We start from the raw sequence: 26,449 nt of genomic DNA, 5'->3' as shown, positions 1-26,449 counted from the left end.
AACATTTTGACTTTAATTTCAAAAACCTTCATAATACTAGTGAAAATAAGTTACTGACATTTGTTGAAAGAATACTGTTTGAGAGATTTGCAGCTTATCTAGCTGTGCCTTGCAAAAAATTAAATTTGTCCACCATGATTACTTAAATTTTGTATAGATTCCTTTCAATTCCATGGCTCTCCTGTAATATTAGTGATAATGTAAAAGCGAGCTTTTGTACTTGTTTCCTAGTAAGGTTCCTTTATTTTCTAGAACTTTATTAAAACCAGGGAGCTCTGTTGGCAGTTACCCTTTTTGACATGGATTATGTTACCTTGTGCTCTGGCTTTCTATTTGTGTCCTGCTTCCCTACCATATTACAAGTGTTGAAAGGGCAGTGATCTAATAGATTACCTTGTCTTTCCATCTCCTCATGGCTTCCTATAAGGATCACTTGAGCTAGGAAAGTGACTGGAATTAAGGCAGTAAAGTTCTTGAAGCAGTTGTTAAAACAGAAAGTAGGGGGCAGGCAGAAACCATTTTCTTCTATGTATTATATGTATAACTGGACAAGATGACAGAAAGTACTTTTAAAATCAAAGAAGGGAAAATCGGAGAAAACTGCCATTCCCCACAGCCAGCTTGTTCATGGTATACACTTGTGTGAACAACCAAAGATAAACAGACAGAAAAGCAAATGTAACTTACCACTAACCAAGATCACCTCTGCAAAAAGAAATGAAAATAACTTTTGGCAGGATTCTGTTTCAGCTGATATAATTCAGAAGCAGGGGAAAAAAAAGCCTTTTAAAAATACTGAGAATATTAAAAATAAGCATTTGAAGAAATCATCATTTCTAACTGAAGTGAGCCAAAAGGAGAATTATGCTGGGGTAAAGTTTAGTGATCCACTTTCTCCTAGTGTTCTTCCAAAGCCTCCTAGTCACTGGATGGGAAGCACCATTGAAAATTCCAACCAAAATAGGGAGTTGATGGCAGTACACTTTAAAACTCTCCTAAAAGTTCAAACTTACATCTCAGATTCCAGTACGTATGTAAAACATAGCTTTTCCAAAATCCCTGGACTCTTGAAAAGCAGTGGTACAGAAATGGAAAATTACCTTGTTGCAATATACAAGGGCAAAAGATGAGTTTAAAAAATTACAAACAGCTTGTATTATATTTTATATTTTGTAAATACTGTATACCATGTATTACGTGTATATTGTTCATACTTGAGAGGTACATTATAGTTTTGTTATGAAAGTATGCATTTTGCCCTGCCCAAATGGTAGGTGTTCTGTATATATACAATGGAGAAATTTTAAGTGTGCTAAGGCACATGAAAGGCCAATTTATTTGCAGAAGGTACTGAGATATTTTTTCAAGAAACAGCTGTCGAATCTCAAGGTGAAGATCTCAGTGTGAACAGTTTACTAATGCACTACTGCAGTTTAAATCTGTGGCACAATCATTGTAAACATGGGGTTTGTCTATGTTCCTCTAAATTGATTTCTGCCTTCTAATCTGTAATTACCGGAAAACTCCTATTCCCATTTTTACCAAACTTAATTTCTGGTTTTTGGTTTATATCCATTCAAATTTAAAATTTAATGCCAACAAAATCGGTTGTAATCAAATTTTAAAATAATAATAATTTGGCCCCCTAAAAAGTGATAGGAAAACAATTCATTTTTCTAAACTGGACTATCTCCCAGAGAATTGTTTGGCTCTGTAGAAGATACTATAAAAAGAGAAGACAAAGTCCTGACATTAAGAAGTTTTACAACCTTACTAAGGAGATAAAATATGCAGGTATGGAAAAAATTACAGAATTTAAATGGTAATATACAACCTAGCGACAGATTATGCTACACACTCTCAATCTGTACTTTGCTTCCAATCTTCAAACTGGAAAAAGGAGAACAACATACAGACAGACCTGAAGTCTGAGACTAACAGGTTTTATCAACATAATGCTTCAAGCAGAGGGCTCATCTCAGCTATGTCTAGCACTCTGTAACACACAGGAATACAATGAGACCTCATTCAATAACTGGGGGAATTAACTCATTTAAAAATCTTTATTTTAGAGTAGTATATGAGTGGTGACCAGCCACAGGGCTGCATCTGGAACATGTATTATACTTACCTCAGTGCTTCTGCATAAAAAAGATACTCCTTTAACTGATCTGCATAATGTTCTTCATCTTCTAAAATATCATCAATAGAAGACGCATACCTATTTAAAAAACATTGCAAATGTATATCTCAGAAATAACTAAATTTCCTTGTCAACTGCATTATTATGAACTTTCATCAAATCTTTAACTGTGGTCACTTTTAAGTCTTTTGTCATTTACAGATAGTTCTGGGTGTATTCTGATGCTTTTGCAAAAAGGGTTTCATCTTCAAGGAATTCATGGAAAAGACTGACAAGTACAGGTTTCTGGTAACTGACTATACTGCTGAACTGAATGAATAAGCATTTTCAGAACTCTAATGGAAAACTGATGAATTCATAAAATTGCTAACAAAAGATCAAGATAAAAAAATTAATTACATGGGACTGAGTGAACTGATGAGGATGATTATAATTTTTTTGACTTTCTGTTTGAATAAAAAAAATTGTGATGTAAAAAAATTTTTTAATAAATAAATAAAAAACATTGCATAGAGTAACCTTTATCAGGACACAAAGTACTGAAGTTCTAAAGAAGGGCTATTCAAAGCGTGGTCCACAGACCATTTGCTACCCATGAGTGACAAAAGCAAGTACAGAAAGTGAGAATAAGCATTTAGAAACATTTAACAACTTTTTAAAATTGAAGTACATTTGATTTACAATATTATGTTAGTTTCAGGTGTACAGCAAAGTGATTCAGTTATATATATATATTTCTTTCAGATTTTCCATTATAGGTTATTATAAGATACTCAATATAGTTCCCTGTGCTATACAGTAAACCCTTGTTGCTTACCTATTTTATGTACAGTAGTTTGTATCTGTTAATCCCACACTCCTAATTTATCCCTCCCCCCTACAGCAATCTTTAACTACCATGACAATTTTATTTTATTTACCTAAATGTTCTGATCAGCAAGGTCTTAGAAATAGAAAAACAAAGCAAACAAAAAACGGTCCTTCTTAAGGTAGCTTAAGAAGCACTGCAATATCTTTTGTTCAAATATATTACAAAAAGGGCTACAAAAACTGTAGAAAGAGTAAGAGTTTAGTATAATTGGTACATTAGTGTTCCTGGTAGCAACTACATACAGTAATGCCAAAAAGCTACAAAAGGAAAAGTCGAGCAAATAAAGATTACAGAAAATTTTAGAAGCCTTATTTTATTCTAATTCTCAATAGCAACCTCTGCTTTGATCTGGACAAGCCCTTCACGGTCGTGCCACTCTTGTTCCTGGCCTTGAGCCTTTCGTTGCACAGAAATGTGATGGCTTTCCACACTACTTCTCCAAATCCTACCATACGTATCTCAACACCTCTAGAAATCTTCCCAGACTTCTTTAGTCCTAGTCATCACTCTACTTCTGATCTCTTATCAAAAATTGAGGACTTAAATTTTATCAAAGAAATGTCTCTTGTGTTGGTTTTCTCTGATCACATTATAAATTCTCTAAGGACATGGGCTATGTCATTTCCTACTTCTGTATGGTATAAGAAGCATCCTTTTTTCAAATTAATTCTGATTCCCTAGCATGGGCATAAAAGAAAAATATATTTTATGTCTCCAAGTCCACTTCCTGTAGACAAGTAAACAAGTTTACTGAATTCTAAAAACAAACAAAAATCTACCTTAATGCTCACTGAAAAGTGATGTGTTTACAGTATTTATAAAAGTAGGCAAAATATGTATTCTGTAAATATAAATTTACATTTGTTAGAGTGTGGAATTTCCCCTCTGTGACTGAAAGACATCTTGAGAATCATTGTTAACAGTAGGAAAAACTGCATTTAGTTCATAAATCTACAATTCTGGAAAAGTTAATGTTAAGAAAACAAAAAAGAAGATAGGTAGCTGGTGGCTTGAAGATAGGAAACATAGTGTAGGGATAAGCAGCACATCTTTGGGTAGAAAAGGGTAAATGGTAAAGATTTTTTAGATATCATTACTAAAATTAATTTTATTTAACATTTTAAATAATAATGATAATCCCAAATTCTTGCAAATACTAAAAATATCCAGTCAACAGAATGCAGGAAGACTTAACAAAATGGTTGAAAAGCAGCCGGTCAGCTTATATAACAGCCCCCCCAAAAATAATACTTAGATAAAATAAATATATTTTTGTCTTTTTATTATTCAGTTATAGGAGTTCTTTATATATTATGGTTGGAAATGTTTACTCCCAGTGTGTGGCTTGCCTCTTCATTATCTTAATGGTGCATTTGTGTGTGTTTGTGGTAAAATATAATGTAAAATTCACCTTTTTAACAATTTATTGATGTACAGTTCAGCGGCAGTAAGTACATTCATATGGTTGTGCAACCATTACCACCATTCATCTCCAGAACTTTTTATCTTCCCCAACTGAAACTGTACTCCCACATTCCTTCCACTTCCAATGGTGTCTTTTGACAAGAAAAATTTTTAATTTTGATGAAGAACAATTTATCATTTTAAAAATATTTTTTTCTTTTCATATCCGCTTTAAAAAATCTTTGCTTACTCGAAGGTTGCAACAATATTCTCCTATGTTTTCTACTAAAACCTGCAATTTTAGCTTTTACACTTATGTGTATTATCCAAATTGAATTAGTTTTTACATAAGGTGTGAGATATAGCTCAAGGTTCATTTTTTTCCATGAAGATATCCAGTTATTCCAGAACCATTTCTTGAAATGAACTATGTAAATGTGGATCTATTTCTGGACTCCATCCTATTCCACTGATCTCTTTATCTCAATACCTCCTGGTAACTATAGCTGTATACTAAGTCTTGAAATCAGGTAATATATTCCAGGCTTGTCCTTTTTCAAGACTGTTTTGGCTATTCTACGTTCTTTGAATTTACATATAAATTTTAGAATCAGCTTATCAATTTCTATTAAAAAGTCACTGGAGTTTTGATTGGGACTGTGATTTAGGAAGAATGGTCATATTAACACTACTGAGTCTTCCAATCAATCTATGAACATGGTTTAGTCTCGCCATTTATTTAGGTCTTTACTTTCTCTCAGCGATGTTTATATATAAAGTTTTCAGTGTAGAGGTCTTTCACATATTTCATTAAATTAATCTGTAAGTATTCTGTTTTGATGCTATCATAAATGGCATTTTTAAGTTTTTATTTTCCAATTGTTACTAGTATGTAAAAACAACTTTTTTTATATATTCATTGCATATCATGCATTCTCATTAAATTCAGCTATTCCATAATATTTTTGGTTGATTCTTTATGATTTTCTACATAAAAGATCCTGTTAACTGCAAATAAAGAGAGTTTTACTTCTTCCTTTCTAGGATGTATGCCCCTTATTTGATTTTCTTGTCTTACTGCACTGACCAGGACCTCTACTACCATTTTTACTAGTTGTGGTGGAAGCAGACAACCTCACCTTGTTCCTGATTTTAGGAGAAAACACCAATATTTCACTATTAAGTACAGTATTACCTGTAAGTTTTAGACTGAGGAAATTCTTTATATTCCCAGTTTGATGAAAATTTTTACTGTGAATAGATGTTGATATGCTTTTTCTACATGTACTGAAATGAACACATGGGTTTTCTTCTTTACTCTGCTAATATGTGAATTGAACGGAAAGATTTTTGAATGTTAAATTAATCTTGCATTCCTGAGATAAACTTCTTTAAGTCAAATCTATATACAGAGAGTACAATATAAATGCCAGCAAACTTTATAAAAACAGAAGAACAGAAGAATCACTAACACTTCACCACTAATGTCACCTCAGGTTCTACCTTAAATTCTCTGGGTACTTACACATCCATATGATGACCAGCACTCTGCAGTCCATCACCCATTTCTTTTTCTATGGCACTCCACTCACTAAGAAGAAAAAGATAAAAACAAAAACATCATGAATTAGATATGGAATATTATTAAATGGACTCTTTTACAAGGTTGTTTTCTAGCTAGCTTTTAAACAATGTATAGTATCTATTTTGGATTTATTTTCTGTGACTCAAATATGCTCCTTTCCCCGAAGTTTAACAACTAAATGCAAGTGAAGGCTTTAAAATATTAGTTCAAAAGTTTGTATCTGCTGCTGTTAAGTGCAAAGAAAGTATCATACAAAACAGTTTCTGCTTACAGACAACTTTCTCAGCTAGGGTGCCTATTTAAATCAACTGTGGCGCTTTTAGAAACTATGAATGCTTACCCTGCTCTTGATCTACTTAATTAGAATCTCAGGGACAGAGCTGAGACGTGCATATTTTTAATTACTACATGGATGAGTCTGATAAACACACATGATTACATGTCACTATCTTAATAGGTAACAGAAAAAGACAACTGTACAGAAATAGTAGGTGTACCATAAAACTTTGATAACTTGCACTAAAGTTGCATGACAGTCTACTTAAAACCACAGATCATTTTGTTGTCATTTCAGTGAAAATTCTTGAAATAAAAATTCCTTTTTATGGAAGATACATATGTATATTATAATAAAGGGGGAAATAAATCTATAATCCTAAATACTAAGAGATGACATAATTTGATATATTTCCTTCTAGTTCTTTTTATTTGCTCATTTTAATATGGCTGAGATCATGCAGTATATGCAATTTTGTATTATGCTTTTTCTATTAATAGTATTTCCCCACATTATTAAAATAACTTGTTCTCAGCATTATTTCAGATGGCAACTCATAATTTTTTAACATTTTCCTGACCATTCAAGATTGTTTCCAATTTTTCTGCTATGTATAATAAACACCTTCAATTGCATATATCATGAAAGGGAAAAAATTAAAACACTATGATTCTGTTAATCTGTAGTTTTTATACACTGTTCTTGAAATATCAGATTATACGCTTATAATACTAGAAGGGTAAAACCGTACATGGTTTTTAAAACTGTCAAGGAAGGAAAACAAACATAAATAAAGATATCTCCTTCCGACAATTTTTACTCATATGTTTACCCTCAAAATAGTAATAGCAACAGTTAACCTGTTTTTAGTGCTTTGCTGTTTATAAAATGAATTTTTAACATCTCTAGCTATATTATCTAAAGCCACACTTCAATGCCTACAAGACAATTCTGCTTTTATATACCTCTGTCACTTCAAATTCAACATACCTAAAGCCCAGCTCTTCACATGAAAAACAAAGTCTAGGGGTTTTGGCAGATTACAGGCATAACTAGCCAAATCTGTAATGTAGCAATCACAGTTAACGCAGCTATAGGTCACGTCAACAGAATTAATGGACAGTCCAGATCAACTATCTATTGGATGTTCCACAGGTACTTCATCCATCTAATCTATGAGCACCTTTTAATGTGCTACCAACTCAAGGTCAATATAACCAAATTTAATTCTTTTGTTTACCAAACAAGACTAAAAACTAGTTCAAGAAAGGTAAGACTTACACTTAATCATCTATTTACTCCTATTAAGTCATTTAGTGCCTGATAAATACTTGGCATTTATAGGTTGTAGGTAAAATGAAAGAATGAGCCGATAAATGAATAAATGTGAGGAGGGAAACATGTACTGGGTTCTATGTATCAGCCACTACTACTAGGCACAAGACCTCTCCCCTCAAGATATACATAGTCTAGCCCTTGACTACTCAAACTGTGGTCTATGAACAGCATCACACCTGGAACTTGTTGGAAATGCATACTTGCAGGACTCATTCCAGATCTACTGACTCAGAATATTCATTTTAACAGTTCTCCAGGTGACTTGTATGCCTACTACAATTTAAGAAGCATCTGCTAAACAAAAGGTTCTAACTGGGGTCCAGGTATATGCCGAGGATTGGAACTAGAAAATGTTAACCAGTTTAGGGAGGGAGAGGAGGGAGAGGAGAGAGAGGAGGGTGAGGAGGGAGAGGAGGGAGAGGAGGGAGAGGAGGGAGAGGAGGGAGAGGAGGGTGAGAAGGGAGAGGAGGGAGAGGAGGGAGAGGAGAGAGAGGAGGGTGAGGAGGGAGAGGAGGGATCCATTAACAAGGAACTATTAAAGTATAGAAGGAGGGACTTCCCTGGTGGCGCAGTGGTTAATAACCCTCCTGCCAATGCAGGGGACATGGATTCAATCCCTGATCCAGGAAGATTCCACAGACTGCAGAGCAACTAAGCCCGTGCGCCACAACTACTGAGCCTGAGCTCTAGAGCCCGCATGCCACAACTACTGAAGCCCGCGTGCCCTAAAGCCTGCAAGCCACAACTACTGAGACCATGCGCCACAACTACTGAAGCCCGCATGCTCTAGGGCCTGCATACCTCCAACTACTGAAGCCTGCATGCCTAGAGCCCATGCTCCGCAACAAGAGAAGCCACAGCAATGAGAAGCCTGCACACCACAATGAAGAGTAGCCCCTTCTCACCGGAACTAGAGAAAAGCCCGTGCGCAGCAACAAAGACCCAACACAGCCAGAAAATAAAATAAATAAAATAAAAAGTATACCAGGATTTAACATCAACTTTATAAGAGGCATTACTGCTATCATAAAGTACTTAATGGGTGGATAACTGTCACAGATGAACCAGCTCAAAGAGGGTAATATATCTTTTGTAGCATCTGATGAAGACTATGGACCTTTTCCACTAAGGAGGGAAAATCACAAACAAAATTTTGCATGTAATTTCAGAGACTTCATGGATTAAAGACCTAAATGTAAGACAGGAAATCATAAAACTTCTAGAAGAAAATATAGGCAGAGCACTGAAATAAATGGTAGCAATATTTTTTTGGATCCGTCTCCTAAAGCAATGGAAACAAAAGCAAAAATAAACAAATGAGATCTAATTCAACTTAAAAGCTTTTGCACAGCAAAGGAAACCATCAGCAAAATGAAAAGACAGCCCATGCAATGGGAGAAAACAGCTGCAAATGATATGACTGATAATACCCAAAATACATAAATAGTTCATACAACTCAATATCAAAAAACCCGAACTCAATTAAAAAATGGACTGAAGACCTGAATAGACATTTTTCCAAAGACATACAGATGCTCAGTATGCAAATCAAAACCACAACGAGGGACTTCCCTGGTGGTACAGTGGTTAAGAATCTACCTGCCAATGCAGGGGACACAGGTTCGAGCCCTGGTCCCACATGCCGTGGAGCAACTAAGCCCGTGTGCCACAACTACTGAAGCCCGCGTGCCTAGAGCCTGTGCTCCGCAACAAGAGAAGCCACTACAATGAGAAGCCTGCGCACCGCAACAAAGAGTAGCCCCCGCTCACCACAACTAGAGAAAGCCGCGCGCAGCAACGAAGACCCAACACAGCCAAAAATAAATAAATAAACTTATTTTTTTAAAAAAGATTATTAAAAAAAAAAACCCACAATGAGATACCACCTCACACCTGTCAGAATGGCTACCATCAAAAAGAGCACAAACACCCAATGTTGGCAAGGACGTGGAGAAAGGGAAACCTTGTACACTTGTTGGTGGGAATGTAAACTGGTGCAGCCACCGTAGAAAACAATATGGAGAGCCCTCAAAAAACTAAAAACAAAACTACCATATGATCCAGCAATTCTGTTGCCGGAGGGTAGGTTCTTGTTTTGTCACAGAAATAATTCAGAGACGAGACACAGAGGCCAAGTAAGCGAAGTGAAGATTCACTGAGCAACAGTATACTCTCAGGAGGGAGAGCTGGCAAGCTCAGAAGAGCAGCTGCCCCGAGCTCCTTTTGGCAAGCTGGTTATATGGGGTGTGAAAACGGGTGGAATATTCATCAAGGAGGGAGGGACTTTGGGGTAACTTCCTGGCTTTCATCCAAGTTCCACCCTTCTGAGAGGAGGGGCTGTTTTTGTCCTTGGTCTTCTCGGATCTGCCATGGTGTCAGGTGCAAGATGGGTACTGCTCTGGCTGCAATGTTAATTCTATTGTAATGAGGGTATAATGAGCAAAAAGTTACATTCAGACATAAGAGGTTCCCACCGTTCTTTGCCTCTAGGACCCTGTCATTGCAAGATGTATGGTTTCCAGTCATATGACCCATGCCTCTCTTCTCTGCTCATATCTGGCTAACTGCCTGCTCTAACAATTCCACTCCTGGGTTATAAATATGAAGAAAATGAAAACACTGACTCGAAAAGATACATGCACCCCAATGTTCACAGCAGCATTATTTACAATTTCCAAGATATGGAAGAAACCTAACAGACGTCAACAGGCGAATGGATAAAGAAGTGTGGTATATATATGTGCATGTATATACAGATACACACACACACACACACACACACACACACACACACACACAATGGAATATTAGCCACAAAAAAGAAATTTTGCCATCTGCAACAACATGGATGGACTTGGAAAGTATTATGCTTAGTGAAATAAATCAGACAGAGAACTGTATGTTATCACTTATACATGGAATCTAAAAAAAAACAAACTAGTGAATATAATAAAAAGAAACAGACTCACAGATATAGAGAACGAATAAGTGGTTACCAGTGGGAAGAGGGAAGGAGGGAGGGGCAAGAAATTAAGAGGTACAAACTATTATGTGTAAAATAAACAAGCTATAAGGATACATTGTACAGCACAGGGAATATAGCCAATATTTCATAATAACTTTAAGTAATTTCAGAGACTTCAGAGAATCTGAAGTCCATCCTTATCTCCTAGCTTAAGGAATCTGAACTATAAAACCACAAAGGTCCCTCCTGCTCTAGTATTTTACAGTTCCATTAAGAAAGAAAGGAAAGAACTCCAAGAATGCCCAAGGGTCAAGACTCTGGAAAGGAATAAAAATATTATTACAACAAAAATAGAGGTACAGAACTAAATTTAGCTGCCCAATCTGGTGTTCATCAGGGATAGAGGCAAGGGAGGCAAAGTCTCCAGCCCCAAGCAAGTCTGTAGTAATAAGTTTTCTTTGTTTATACTTCCGTATATCATTGCATTTAAACAAAGTTCCATGCTAAAAAAGGGTTTGGAAACCACTCTCCCCATTTAACCCCACAATTGAACAGATATTTAAAATCGGGCTCAGAGATGTAACGTGGTTTACTCAAAAGTCAGGCATCCAATGAGAGGCAGAGCTGAGATTAGAATCAACTGCCATCAGAGTGTTCTACCTACTAATCCCAACCTTCACTTCCTTTTTTTGGCTTTCTTCATCAAATGAGCTCTTTAGGGAATTCCCTGGTGGTCTAGTGGTTAGGGTTCTGCGCTTCTACTGCAGGGTACACGGGTTCAGTCCCTGGTCATGGAACTAAGATCCCACAAGCTGCATGTTACGGCCAGAAGAAAAAAAAAAGAGCTCTTCACCGCCACTCATCAACCACATGACCAAAAAATAAAAAATAAATTATAGAATCCTTCAACAAAATACATCCTGTGCGTCTTTGAGCTCTGAGGTATATGACAAGGTTTGCATATCCCTGATCATGTTTACACATGACTAAAAAAATTTTCTTTTGCAGTTTCCTGGAATTCCTTGAAGGGAATTATACCATCTGAATCTGGGAAAGATGTTTTTCCTTGGTTGCTTCTATATGGATTCACAATCTATGAATTAAGATGAGTATTTTAAAATGTTCAATTAACAGAATATAACATTTTAGGCTATTAGCTCCTGACAGCTTTCATTCGCTTCAAAAACTTTAGTTACTGGCACTTAAAACTCTCTTTTTTCTAAGTCTTTTGCAGAGTGAATCCTGCCTGTGTATTGTAAAAAATAAACAGAAACCTCAATTAAATAGAGTTGGAAGACCAAAAGGGGGAGCTCTCATGCCCTGTGTCCACAGCAGAGCCCAAGAAGAAGAAAGATTCCTCTTCTTTCCTGGCCAGGTCTCAGCCAATGAAAAGCCACGGAGACTCTTTGTTTAGCCCTCCCAACTTCCTTTTCCTCTCTATGAAAGCCTTCTCCTTCCCCTGCCCTGTGGGAACTTGCATGAGCCTTGCCATTGTTGCAGCCTGGAACTGCAATTCTCTGCTAATCTTTGCTGGAGAAATATCTGGCAGTCTATTTGTTTCAAGTCAACAGTGTTTGGTCCAATTCTTGACAGGCAGATCTTAAAAGTTCCTGAAACTAGTGAACATATAGACAAGTCCTATAAGCACCTACATGGAATGACCCTTTGGCCTGTCCTAAATTGAATCAGGTGCTATATCCAGGAGGAAGCTGCAAAAAGCCTAGGAACTCAAGAAGAGCAAAAAATGAACTCCCATACTTTAAAAAACAAAAAAACCCAGCAACATGCAACATGAACATATTACAAAAATCTTCCCTTTTTCTTCTCTGTGCATCTAATTCCTGCTAATTTCTTACTTACAAGTAAGTTTAAGTCTTGTCACCTTTCCTTCCCTCTTTGACAGTCTTTTTCTACTCATAGCTCAATCATTTTCTTAATCCATTCTCTCACTTCAATCTCTCATTTAGCAAAAAGGCATAATTTTACAAAGTTATTGGATATATATAGAAAACATTTAAATTAAGAGACAAAGCTAATGAAATCAGCTTTATATTTTCTTCCCCTCTCAAATTCCAAACCAAAGAACAGAAACACATTGAACTTTTTTCCAGTTACGTGACTCTCAAGCTCTGGATTTTTTCATTACTCTTTTTTTTTTGGCTGCGCCGCGAGGCTTGCAGGATCTTAATCCCCAGGCCCCGGCAGTGAAAATGCGAGTCCTAACCACTGGACCACCAGGGAATTCCCTGGATTTTTTCATTACTCTTATGGTCAGTGTAGTGCCACTGACCATAAGAGTAATGAAAAGATAAAAAGGAAACAAAAAGAAAAGATAAAAAACACTCATTACCAATTGGTACTGCTCTGCAATCCTTTCCCACATTCCTAAATGATACCCTCATCAGTGCTTCTCAAACTGGGATACTTCATCTTGGATATCTGAAGCCATCTAAGCATGGCACAGTTTTTCTGAAGAACGAATTTTAAGTTTGAGGCAGGGAAAGTTATATATATGCTTAAATAACCATGGATGCTCTACAGAGTAAAATGTAAAATTTGAATAAACTGACAGAACTCAAGTCTTCAAAGAGATTCTGCACTTGCCACAGCTGCTTCCAGCCAATCCCCCAGGGAGTTGGTAAGGGGCGATTAAGGAGGATATGCAGTAGGATCAGTTTAAGAACTCTCTTCTCCATTAGTTTGAGACAGACTGCCCTATATCACTCCCCTCAAGCTTCCTAACCACAGAATCACCCCACCGGTTCTCAGCAGAGACACCTGCTTTACTAAGACAGGGGCCAGCTAAAGTGGCCTCCTGCCACATACTGCTCCTCTCCTTTAAGACAGCTCTGTGCCTTCCTCTCTATCTTCTCTCCCATCCACCCTCCTACCCTCGCTCCCCCTGCAAAAAGCCACCACCACCACCACAAAGAGGCCCTATACCCCTTCAAGAATAACCTCAGAGACTTTTCTTAACAGACTTATCAGTAACTTGCTGTCTTTCCTTCCTTAACCCTTTCCTGTCATCCCTAGGACCACTGCATTATATCACTCAAACCAAACTGCTCTCCAAATTAACACCGAAGATTTACCCACCCATTTCCCCTCTTTTCGACTAAATTCAATTCCTCTACAGTATAACTCCAACTTCTTGAAGTGCTCCCTTCACTTGCTTGACACTGCGCACTCCTCATCAATTTCCCAATGTCTCCCTCACGTTCTTTTTCTTTGCCTGACCCCTGAACACAGATATTCCCCAAGGTTCCGCCCTTGAGTCTCTCACAGACTTACCCTAACCCTCTAACATTATCACCTTAACCCTACATTAAATATCATTCTATTAGGATGTAACTTTTATATACAACTCATATTCTCACCAGCCTCTTACACTGCAGATCCAAATTTCCAATTGCTTAATAAAAATCTTTAAATCAAATGCAATCTATTCAAAACAGAACCCTTTAATTCATTCCTCAAACCTGTTATTTTTCCTACATTCTCTATCACAATCCTCCTAATCATTCAGCTGCCTGCAAATTAAATTTTGGTATCTTTAGCACCTACCACGGTAGCAGGAGCTCAGCAAATGTGTGCTGAATGACTGAAAGAATCAATTGATAAATCTTGTCATTTATGTCTCCTTAATAGTCCCCACTGGCAATTGCTCTGGTTCAGGCTCTTGATCACCTGCTTAAATTACTTCAACCACCTGTGGTATCCTTGGCTCACTTTTTATGAAATATTTTAGATGTAAAATGGCTTTCTGTTAATTTACTGAGTTAGCAGAAAGGCGAATCTGTATAATATTTATCATGAAACATTAATGCAAATAATTTTCTTTACAATTTGAATCAGCCAAGTGACCTTTCATCCACTTGCCTCTCAAATTAACACAAGTCCATTTATTATTTACAATAAATGTACTACTTTTGAGAGTGTCTGATTTACGTTAATTATCATATGAGCATATTCCCAAGCTTAACTAGAGTTCCAGTTTGAGTAGTATTCTTAAAATCAGGGCTGACTCACGCATAGATCTAAAAGCAAGTAAGTCGCTCTTCATGCAGCTGACTTGAATTTGCCTTTCTTCCCATTATTCCTGTTTCGACATATACTCCTATCGTAGTTATGAAGAGTCTACATGTTTACAATATTAATATGCTTCTCTTCATTAAAAACATCATATAATGCTGATATTGTCCCATCTTCCATTTGATCAACCAAGACATATAGATAACCTGCTACTCAAATTAAGTAAATATGTAGCCATATCTCGCACCTGACATTCAAATAAATTTCATATGAATCAAAAATTTATAAAACCACAAAAATGTAGAAGAAATGAAAAATCTATTTTTTTATAATCCATAGTGGGGAAGACCTTATTAAGATATACACAAAAGTCAGAGGCTATTACTTTATAAAGGAGAAAATCTAACCACTTACATGTTAACTGAATTTAACAAATTGAGTATTTCTGTATATCAAAAACCACCAGAAGGGCTTCGCTGGAGGTGCGGTGGTTAAGAATCCACCTGCCAATGCAGGGGACACGGGTTCGAGCCCTGGTCCACATGCCACGGAACAACTAAGCCCATGTGCCACAACTACTGTGCCTGCGCTCTAGACCCCATGAGCCACAACTACTGAGCCCACGCTCTAGAGCCCATGAGCCACAACTACTGAGCCCACGTGCTGCAACTACTGAAGCCCGCACACCTAGAGCCCATGTTCCTCAACAAGAGAAGCCACCGCAGTGAGAAGCCCACGCACCACAACGAAGAGTAGACCCGGCTCACCGCAACTAGAGAAAGGCCGCACATAGCAATGAAGATCCAATGCAGCCAAAAAATTTAAAAAAAAAAAAAAAAAGCCCCATACAGTTATTTACTGATAACAATATATATTGGAGAGCTGTTTTTAAGTAAGAAAAAAGCAAAGTAAAACAAGTGAACATAGCAATGTATAAAACATGCTCCCTTTCCATGTTTAAAAAAATGGGGATGGGGGGGACTTCTCTGGTGGTCCAGTGGTTAAGAATCCGTCTTGCAATGCAGGGGACACCTGCTTGATCCCTGGTCAGGGAACTAAGATCCCACATACCGAGGGGCAACTGAGCCCGTCCGCTGCAACTACTGAGCCCACGCGCCACAACTACAGAGCCCACACGCTCTGGAGCCTGTGTGCCACAACTAGAGAGAAGCCCACGTGCCACAACTAGAGAGAAGCCCGCACGCCGCAATGAAAGATCCCGTGTGCCACAACTAAGACCCGATGCAGCTGAAAAATAAATAAATAAATATTTTTTTAGAAAGGGGGGAGGGAGAAATGAATTTGTTTGTGTGTTAATATATACATTTATGGTGCTACATGTTACTAGAAGGATACACAAGTAACTCAGAAATTGCTATTAGTTGCCTCAGAGGAGGAGACCGGGGTGGTTGGGAGGCAGGAGGGAAGAGACTTTTCACTATATAAGCTTTTGTTCCTGTTGAATTTTGTGCTATATGAATGTCTTACCTATTCAAATATGTTAAATGAATTATTTTGATTAATTCAATCAAAAGGACTTAGAACATTAGCAAGGACGTTTTTCTTACAAGAAGATTTGGATAATTAACTTCTAAAATGTCACAACTAAAATAATTAACACACACAAAAATTCACAAAAGAAAAAGCTCAAAAATAACCAAGATATGCAAGTTATCTACACAAGTAAATATTCTAATTTACACTAATATTACCTCAAGACTGAAAAATCCATCTTGCAAAAGCCTTCAGAAATTATAAAGTGACACAAAGAAAGAAAAGAAAAAGAAAATCGCTAACTCTATATGACAGTGATTTCCAAAGGAATCTTCTTGGGCATTCTGCCAAGAAAGTAAAAGACACCGCTCACTGCTTCAGAGCAGTTTATCTTTTATCTGCTCAATATGCTGGACTCCCTTATTATTTTTTATTTAAACAAAGGCTTTACAGTGAAAAGTCTGAAGACTACTACTACAGGACATCATTTAAAAAATAATCTTTTGCTTTCCAGAATCACATATTTTCAAGAATTATAGTTCTTAGGCAAAAAGCTAATTAGAGCTAGTTGTTGTTTATTATAAAAGTTTGCATAATGCTTACCTGAAAACTCGCCCATAATTCCCATGTACTTTATATACACCATACAGTCGGTCTGCTACTCTCTGGAATAAATATTCGAAAGAAATTGCTATGAAGTCAAAGTTACATAAAGATTACTTAAAAAAGAGATTTTATCCTCATTTAAAATACATATATATATATATATATAGATAGATAGATAGATAGATAGATAGATATATGCTTAGCACAATAACCTTGAAAAATATGGAAAAGAAGCTTAAATCTCCCAAAGTTTCATCATGGGAGATAATTATATATTTTTAATTAACGTTTTAAAATTTCCTATACCAAGAGTGCTAATATTTTTAACCAGCAGGTTACTATTACTTTTATTTTATAAATTTATTTATTTATTTATTATTTATGGCTGTGTTGGGTCTTCGTTGCTGCACGTGGGCTTTCTCTAGTTGTGGCGAGCAGGGGCTTCTCTTTGCTGTGGTGCACGGGTTTCTCATTGCGGTGGCTTCTCTTGTTGCAGAGCATGGGCTCTAGGCACGTGTGCTTCATTAGTTGCAGCACCCGGGTTCTAGGGCACGTAGGCTCAGTAGTTATGGCTCGTGGGCTCTAGAGCGCAGCCTCAGTAGTTGTGGTGCACAGGCTTAGTTGCTCATGCGGGATCTTCCCAGACCAGGGTTTGAACCTGTGTCCCCTGAATTGGCAGGAGGATTCTTAACCCCTGCACCACCAGGGAAGTTCCCAGGCAATATATCTCTGTGCTACTTTATCAAGTTAATGCCTTCTAACCAACTAACATTAGATATTTTAATAACAGTAGAATTACAATTTAGGTCACTGAGATAAAATATGTACTGCCTAGAGACTTCCCTCGTGGTCCAGTGGTAAAGAATCTGCCTTCCAATGAAGGGGACGTGGGTTCTATCCCTGGTTGGGAAACTAAGATCCCATGTGCCGTGGGGCAACTAAGCCCACGCGCCACAACTACTGAGCCCAAGTGCCTCAACTAGAGAGCCTGCATGCCGCAAACTACAGAGCCCACGCACCACAACTAGAGAAAGAAAAAAAAAAACCCACGCACCACAACTAGAGAGAAGCCCACGTGCCACAACAAAGAGCCCAAGTGCTGCAACTAAGACCCGACGCAGCCAAACATTAAAATAAATGAAATAAATATTTTTAAAAACTACAAAAACAAAATAATGTACTGCCTAGCCATTCACACAAATTTTACAAAAGACAAAACAAAACACCATATGCAGTAATCTCCTTTACTTTCCCCCAAAGTATTATGGACATGAACTAGAAGATCAAAAGTCAGTCCCACATAAAACCCTAAAAAAGAATTCCTAGTATATAATTTCCAAATGTAAAGCCTGAATTTACGTTCAACCCCTCTAGTTCCTTACTCAAACATGAGTAATTTGAGGAATTAGGCATTAACCATACAATAATTCTTAAACCTTTCAATACTTCAGCTTAAACTGAATGAACCACATTGTAAAAACCTGGAGCAGGCGTAGGAGGATCATAAAATGTTTTCCATCTCTCCTTGACCTGCTAGACTAGAGGGCAGCACACTACAGGTCCGCAGCTTGTTTTTGTAGTCTTATTGGAACACAGTCATACTCACTCATATTAGCACTGTCTATGGCTGCTTTCATAGCAGGGTTGAATAGCTTCAACAGGGACCATATGACCCAAACAGCTGAAAATATTTACTATCTGGCCTTCAGAAAAAGTTTGCCGACCCCTGTACTAGCCTCCAATTTCAGGACAAAGTTCATAGTCTTTACTATGCTTGAAACTTTCCAGGGCTGTCCACAGACCTCTAAACTAATTTCTCTGGGATATTATTTCCCAATTATTTTTTGAGAGCCCTACAGAGTGTCAAAGGTTGGTTGGTTGTTTAAAGTGGTTCCATTGTCAAGTAAGTTTGGGAAATACTGAGATTAAAATGTTTAACAGGTTTTTTTTCTGCAGGACTTTTTTGAACTTTAACACTATATACGAATCAGGACTATTGAGAGAGAGTTGGTTTGCAGTAGGGAACATGTTACAGGAATGGCATTCCAAAGAATATAAAACGGAAAATGTCACTCTAGAGTACTAACTTTTGCAGATCCTCGTACTTTTTTTTTTTTTTTTTTTTTGCGGTATGCAGGCCTCTCACTGTTGTGGCCTCTCCCATTGCAGAGCACAGGCTCCGGACGCGCAGGCTCAGCGGCCATGGCTCACAGGCCCAGCCACGCCGTGGCATGTGGGATCTTCCCGGACCGGGGCACAAACCCGCATCCCCTGCATCGGCAGGCGGACTCTCAACCACTGCGCCACCAGGGAAGCCCCGTACCTTTTTTTTTTGGCCGCGCTGCATGGCATGCAGGATCTTAGTTCCCCAAACAGGGAGCGAACCCCGCCCCCTGCAGTGGAAATGCGGAGTCTTAACCACTGGACCGCCAGGGAAATCCCTAGATCCTCATACTTTTAAAGATCAAACGTTCTCCTGACAGCTGAGCATTTTATCATCTACCTACGATATTAAGTATAGAAGAGAGGGAAAGAACTTGTTAAATAACCACGTAAGAATAAAAACTAGAACAACTTAAATACAAAATGCATACACAAAATAAATGTTCAAAGAAAGTTTCTGAATCCCCGGTATTTAAGTGGGTTTTTTTTCTTTAAATTTTATCACTCCTGGCAGCTGATACAAAAGGAACTTTTACCATGATAATTAGAGCTCTGGAAAATACTTTGGTCCATAGAACATGACAAAAAGAGGCAAGAGTTCTCATACTCCAGAAAGGTGAGCAACCACACAAGGAACTACTCTATTGGTGAATGAGGCAACAAAGAGCCACTCAGCAGTTGTTACTGGACCAGCAATGTTTCTGGCATGAACTACTCATGGAAGCAAATTGTTCTAGCCAACCGAAACATGAGATGATTAGTATCTAGATCATCAGGCAGTGAGAGAAAAGATGAAGTGAGGAAAAATTATAAACTATAGACCAAAAAATATCATTTCTAGAGAAAAGTAAAGACAAAAATGGCAGGTAAATAAATCATGAATTATTAAAACCTGAAACCAGATTAATTCAGTGGTCATTGGTAAGCAAGAATCATGGTGCCAGGTAAAGGGGGCTATACACAATGATTTAGTCTACACTGCCACTCAATTTCAATTCTGTTGACAAGCCTTTCTTTTTGAAAAGTGATCATCTGACAACTGACGGGGGAGGACTGACACCTAGCAAATAATATGACAACGGAAGAAATTTGACAGACTCATCTTATCATCCTCCCCAGTTCTGAATCATTTGCAACTATGGTAAGAATGTCTTCTCTATCCTCACTGAAGCAGTAGGGGATTAAATGTTAAATGTTGAAAAGGACACAAAGTCTTAGGACAGTCTATTAGATAATCTTATTTGAAAAATCTGGACACATAGCTTTTCTTTTGAATTATCTCCTAAGGAGGCAATGATTATGAGATTTAGGACTCCTGATACTACTGCCAAAATCTTTCCCAAAGGAACTGTATGTAATACTTTATACAATGCCACAGTCACCAAATATTTCACAAACACTAGATATTACCATCTTTATATATGACTACAAATTAAATGTTAAATAGTGCCTCAATAATTTCAATTTACATTTTTTGAATATTAGCAAAGTTAAACACTCCTCCCTCCCTTTTAAATTTGATTTCCCCTAGAGAGGCAGCAAATATGGTTGTAGGAAGTAAGGGATTTGGAGTAAGACAAATGTGAATTCAAATTCCAGCCCCTGGGACTTCCCTGGTGGTCCCGTGGTTAAGAATATGCCTTCCAATGCAGGGGACGTGGGTTCAATCCCAGGTCAGGGAACTAAGATCCCACATGCCAAGGGACCACACATAGAAAGAAGCCCATGAGCCACAACAAAGAGCCGGCATGCCACAACAAAAGATTCCACGTGCCGCAACGAAGATCCAGTGCTGCAACTAAGACCCAGTGCAGCCAAAATAAATAAATAAATATTTAAAAAAAAAAAGATCCAGCTCCTTCTTACTTTAGGGTTTGACTTTTGAGAATTTATTAAACTACTCTTAGCCTTAGTATTATATCATTCTCTTGGAAATGTGGAAATGAACCTCATCATATGACTGAGGATTAAAGAAGATGACATTTGTAAGGTACCTGGCAATAAGCAAGGTGGCTCAATGAAAATCAATTCTCTTCTCCCTCAATCTACCTGAATTCATGTCCTCTGTCAATATATTTGTAGATGGTTAAGAGCATGGGTTCTGGAGTCAGACAAAGGTTTAAATTCTGGCTTCATCATATCTATTTATAGTATGAGTCAAGTTACTTAATTCATTTGCCTCTGCTTCCTAATCTATAAAATGGGGACAGTTACAGCACCTACCTTCAAAGGGCTACTATCGGAATTAGTTAAGAATAACACAATATGTTTGGCTGATATACAACAGTAAATAAATATTAGATTAGCATTATTTTCCTTTTGTCTTCGTTTACGAAACATAGATTATCTCATCTGAGTCTCACAACTCTATGAATAACACACTCATTCATATAACAAATATTTATGTAGTACCTACTATGTGCCAGGCAGATATTCCCATTTTCCAGCAAAGAAAACAAACTCTGAAAGGTTAGTAGATTTGCCTGAAGGACCTGGTAAATGCCAGAGACAAGTTCTAAATCCAGCTCCTCTCAGTCTAAGGCCACCTGCCCTTTCTGGTTGTTCTGTTTTGACGTCTTAAATATTAACTCTTTAACCTGTTAGTCATTTATTTTTTGCCTTTTCTACTTTCAAAAGAATTCTCCTTGTCAGAAAAGATAGCCAAATAATTCTATTTTCTCTTCGTCTGTTAACAATTCATCATCTGTATCAAACAGCGTCTAAGCCTTCTTCTCCTGACACTCTGAATGCTACAAAAAAGCCCTCACTGTGGTGATTTCTGTGTTGTTCGCAGGCTTCTGTCAGTGTTGGGCTATAACCTTCCATTTTTAACTGTTATGTCACTGTCTATGACTAAACAGCCTTTCTCCTAATTTTAGAACAATCAAGACTTTAGCTATTCTGTATTTTCCATTGGCATTTATCTCATTTATACAGTCAGAATTTCAATTTCACTCACAGAACAAGTGCTGCCTTTCCTTGAAGAGCTCAAGCTGTCTTTTATGTCAATTAAGTTTCTGAAGCCTGTTTTCATAAAGTTTAGGGTAAATATATCAATACCCAGAATTCTCTTACTTGTGTATTGTAAGCTCTCTGATGACAAGGTCATTTTTCTTTAAAGGTCATATTTCTTGTCAAATATACATTACTAACCAGTTCTCCCTGGCTGGTTATAATTAAATTCAAGAAGTAATTTATGTTACTGCTTTTTAAGATTTTTTAAACATAAAACTGTCAGCACATACATCCATTTATTCATCCATTCAGTGAATATGTAGTGGGTGCCTACTCTGAGTCAGGCATTATTCTAGGGATTTGACAGTGAGAAAACAAACTCCTGCTCTTGGGAGCTCACATACACTAGTAGAGGAGATAATTAACAAATGAGTACAGAATACAATGTCAGTGTTGCTATAAAGACAACAGTGATGACAGAAAATGACAGGCCGCTAAGCCTGCGAGTCCGGAGCCTGTGCTCCGCAACGGGAGAGGCCACAACAGTGAGAGGCCCGTGTACCACAAAAAAGAAAAAAACAAAAAACAAAAACCTTGAAAGAATAGGATATTATATGTAGATCTAAAATCCCACACTTAATTATATTCCAACAGTGAAATGGTAGGCCCTTCGATAAGATGTCAAAACAACCATATACAGACTACAGAGAAAACTATAGGCTAAAATTCTTCAAGTTATTTACGCCAGAAAACATTTCACATTTTTTTTAAAAATGCAATTTAGGTGATGAACACACCGAATTTGAATATAAAAATCAGTTATTCATCATAAATATCTTCCATTACTTAAAAACATAATGATTAAATGAGAAGCACTTCCTTTTTTTTTTTTTTTTTTTTTTTTTTTTTTTTTTGTGGTATGTGGGCCTCTCACCACTGTGGCATCTCCCGCCGCAGAGCACAGGCTCCGGACGCGCAGGCCCAGCGGCCATGGCTCATGGGTCCAGCCGCTCTGCAGCATGTGGGATCTTCCCGGACCGGGGCACGAATCCGTGTCCCCTGCATCGGCAGGCGGACTCTCAACCACTGTGCCACCAGGGAAGCCCAAGCACTTCCTTTTTAATGTCTGTCAAAAAGTTCTTGGGGACCACTTACGGCTCTGACTCGAAGAAGATGTGAGATGACAGACTGTAGTTCATCACTGTAGTGTTTTAGTTCTGTAAATCTCCTGAAACAGGAAACAAAACATCATTTTTCTCATGAAAAGTCAAAAACTGAACGACAAAATAGCAGTTCCTGAGAATAATAAAACTGATTCTATTTAACTATTTGCTAGCCTTAAACATTTACACACCGATGCAAACTCAGAAAGTTCTAAAACAAAATAACCATATTTTCTCTAGATATTTTTAAAGCCAAGAAAAGACTTCATAATTTACACTGTAGAACTGAGATAGAGATAATATTTGTTTGTTTGAAAACAAAAAAACAGGAAAAAATTTATGGTGCTAAGAAAATCTTATGGTGCAACCATAAACTCATTGTCTCTAACAATCTTCATGCTGCTCAGTAATCTTTGTTTCTATAATCTGATGTCTGCCGTTCTCCATAAGACCTGAAACTTCTATTACCACCATTCTTCCCGCAATGTAACACCTGACCTCACCCTCCTCAAAAATTTGTTTCCCTGACATCAGTGTTAATTTCTCATGATTTTCCTTTTACTCTCTGGTCATTCCTAAAGTCTCCTTTGCAGGACTCACTCCCTTCACTTATCTCTTATACCGCCAACTTTAGTGTGCAAAGGACTCCTGAAGTGTTTGCTAAGAGCACTACTGAGGGCCTCTCAGTAAAAGAGGGCATGAGTAACCACCACAACTGTACACAGGAATAAATTCAGGAATCTGAATTTATAACAAACGCATTCACAGGATTCAGATGCTGGCAATCCTCAGATCACACTTTGGAAAATGCCCTTCAAGCACTGGCTTCTTTAGGATTCAGCCCTAGGTCCTCAACCATTTTACAACCAATCTTTCAATCTACACACTCTGTGTGACTTATTCACAAAGCTTCACAATTATGATCTACATGCTGCTGAACTCCAAATATATAACTCCAGCCCAAATCTCTCCTAAAAGCCGTATCTGTGAAGCCAACTAACTAGCAGACATTTGTACCTGTTTACATATCCAAAGCTCAACTTATCTTCTCCTATCCCATCAAATCTCTCTCCTCTATTCCCTAGCAGTTTAAACAATGAAACCTAGGTGCCACCTGTATTTCCTTCTCCTCTCTTTCATCCCATACATTCTACCACTCACTCAGTCTACCTCCTAAATATTAGCCCAGTATTGCCACAAAAAGTAGAGACTCAAGGTCCTCCTCCTCACTGCTTTTAACAGTCTAGTTTGAATAAAAATAAACATGCATGAAGAGGTATCATTTGAAACCTCTGAAACAATCTTTCTGGTTTTCTACATTTTAAGAAAGAATGGAATTAAAGTATTTTAGTGATATAAACTATTTCAGTAATGGTATGAATAATAATTAATCTATTGGGCCAGACAGACCTAGAACAGGGATTCTGTATATTAAAAATCTGTTACAACGACTGATATAGATAATTCTCTTATCTAAAACTTAAGGCAAACAAATTCTATTACTAATTATACATTAATTATATATTGAACAAGAACTTAGGAGCAAAAAACTGCCTTGTTTATGTTATTGGTCATAACACATTTAAAATTCTATATATAATGTAGAATATTAAACAAAATTTAGCAATCTAGAAAAGCTGGTAGGTCAGAAAAGGGAAGACAAACATTCAGTTGACAAAATATTTTTCATTAAATTAAAAAACATTCAACTGACAAAACAATAATATTAAATATTAATTTAAAAACTGTCTCATCTACATGCTCCTCTAATGAATGTACATTCACCAATGTCATAAACTTTGCTGCTTAGGTTTTCCAAAGCTTTTTTTGGAGGGTGACATAATTTAGTTCTTAACCTAGAGAACATCTCATATACCATGGATGTCATTATAGCCCTTATAAAAACCGCAGTGGAACCTTAAATGCATATTACAAAGCAAAAGCCTTTCTGAGAATGCTCCGTATTGTATGATACAACATTCTGGAAAAGGCAAAACTATGGGAACAGTAAAAAGATCAGTGGTTGCCAGGGCTATGGGGAGGGAAGGATAAATAGGCAGAGCAAAGAGGATTTTTAGGGCAGTGAAAATACTTTTTATGACACTGTAATGACACTTACATGTCATTATACATTAGTCAAAACCCATATAACATATAACACCAAGAGTAAACCCTAATGTAAACTATGGACTTCAAGAGGGTAACAATGAGTCAATGTAGGTTCATCAATCATAACAAATGTACCACTTTGGTAAGGGATAATAGGGGCAGCTCTGTATCTCTAGGGGCAGCTGTGTAAGTGTAGGGGCAGAGGGTACCTGGGATCTCTGTATTTTCCACTTAATTTTGCTAGGAACCTAAAACTACTCTAAGAAATAAAGTCTATTAAAAAAATAAAATAAAAATCTCAATGGTTACCATCACAATTTCTTAATTACCAAACTTTAAAATATTTATTTATATTTTATATTCAAAATGTATACTAAAAACCAAAGGCACAATGTTAATGTGTTATGGTTTATAAAGTCCAGCACAATAGGCTATCAGACTATGCAAACTTGGCCTTTGTCTGCTAAGAATTTACACTATGTAGAAGTTAACGCTGAAGGCCTGACTAGAGAAAGTCTAACAGACCTCATAAACTTGGTCACCAAATATGGAAAAGCCTCATCTACCTAAGCACATTTCTACCTGGAAAGTATAGCTGAAGCAAGCTTCAGGTAAAGGTCCATATAATGAAGAGCCTGAATTATCCACCAAATTCAGAGAATGAACAAAACCAAATCTTAAATACCTAGATCCCACCCTAAGGAAAGTTATTTCTGAATACACCAGTTTTCTTTAATACAGAAATGCTCTCACAAACACCAAAGTGACACTGATGAAGTCAGGTGACTGTCATATAAATACATCTCCACGAAATTATTATACTAGTATGCAACTATCAAGTTTTTTTGCTATTCAAAGTAGTTTATTATTAAAATAAATAATATATTATCTTGAGTTTTGTACATATCTGACAAGCAAAGTCTAATAAGAAAAACTATTTTATATGAAATTAAAATTATTTTTCTCATTTTTCTGATACCTTAAGCAACACTCAATAAATCCTTCTAGGAAAAAGCAGTGGTTTAATTTTCTAAAACTTCAGTTACTTACAACCTTAATCCCAATTAAATTACCAAATTTCAAAATCAGTTTTAGACTGTAAAAGGATTTCACTAATGTGAATTACTATTTAAAATATTTAGCAAATAAAGTGCATACATTCAGAAATGAAAAATTAAATAGATTGATAGGCACCATTCAAAACAACATTGTAACTGTTATTAAAACAAAACCTTACTTGTCTGGGTTTTTCACTCTGAATGTTGCATTAAGCGCTTTTAACCTGGAGTCTGCCTGGAAAAAATAATTTATTCACTTAATACAATTACATTTCAGGGTTTAAAT

At 37.0% G+C, this 26,449-nt stretch overlaps 1 protein-coding gene across 1 annotated transcript in view; it reads right to left on the bottom strand.

Annotated features, from left to right (window-relative positions):
* Window positions 1-26,449, bottom strand: part of SNX4 (sorting nexin 4) — a 64,679-nt gene that overhangs the window by 9,207 nt on the left and 29,023 nt on the right. Inside the window, exons 6-10 of the mRNA XM_019922918.3 lie at window positions 26,343-26,398; window positions 22,989-23,061; window positions 16,713-16,774; window positions 5,944-6,009; window positions 2,132-2,221 (exon numbers count right to left, since the gene is read on the bottom strand). Coding sequence (XP_019778477.1) covers window positions 2,132-2,221; window positions 5,944-6,009; window positions 16,713-16,774; window positions 22,989-23,061; window positions 26,343-26,398 — 347 coding nt within the window. The remainder of the gene's footprint in view (window positions 1-2,131; window positions 2,222-5,943; window positions 6,010-16,712; window positions 16,775-22,988; window positions 23,062-26,342; window positions 26,399-26,449) is intronic.

The sequence above is a fragment of the Tursiops truncatus genome, chromosome 4 (genome assembly GCF_011762595.2).
Source record: "Tursiops truncatus isolate mTurTru1 chromosome 4, mTurTru1.mat.Y, whole genome shotgun sequence".
NCBI lineage: Eukaryota > Metazoa > Chordata > Mammalia > Artiodactyla > Delphinidae > Tursiops > Tursiops truncatus.
Note: the sequence above shows the minus strand (reverse complement) of the source record. Positions and strands in the feature narration are given on the sequence as shown.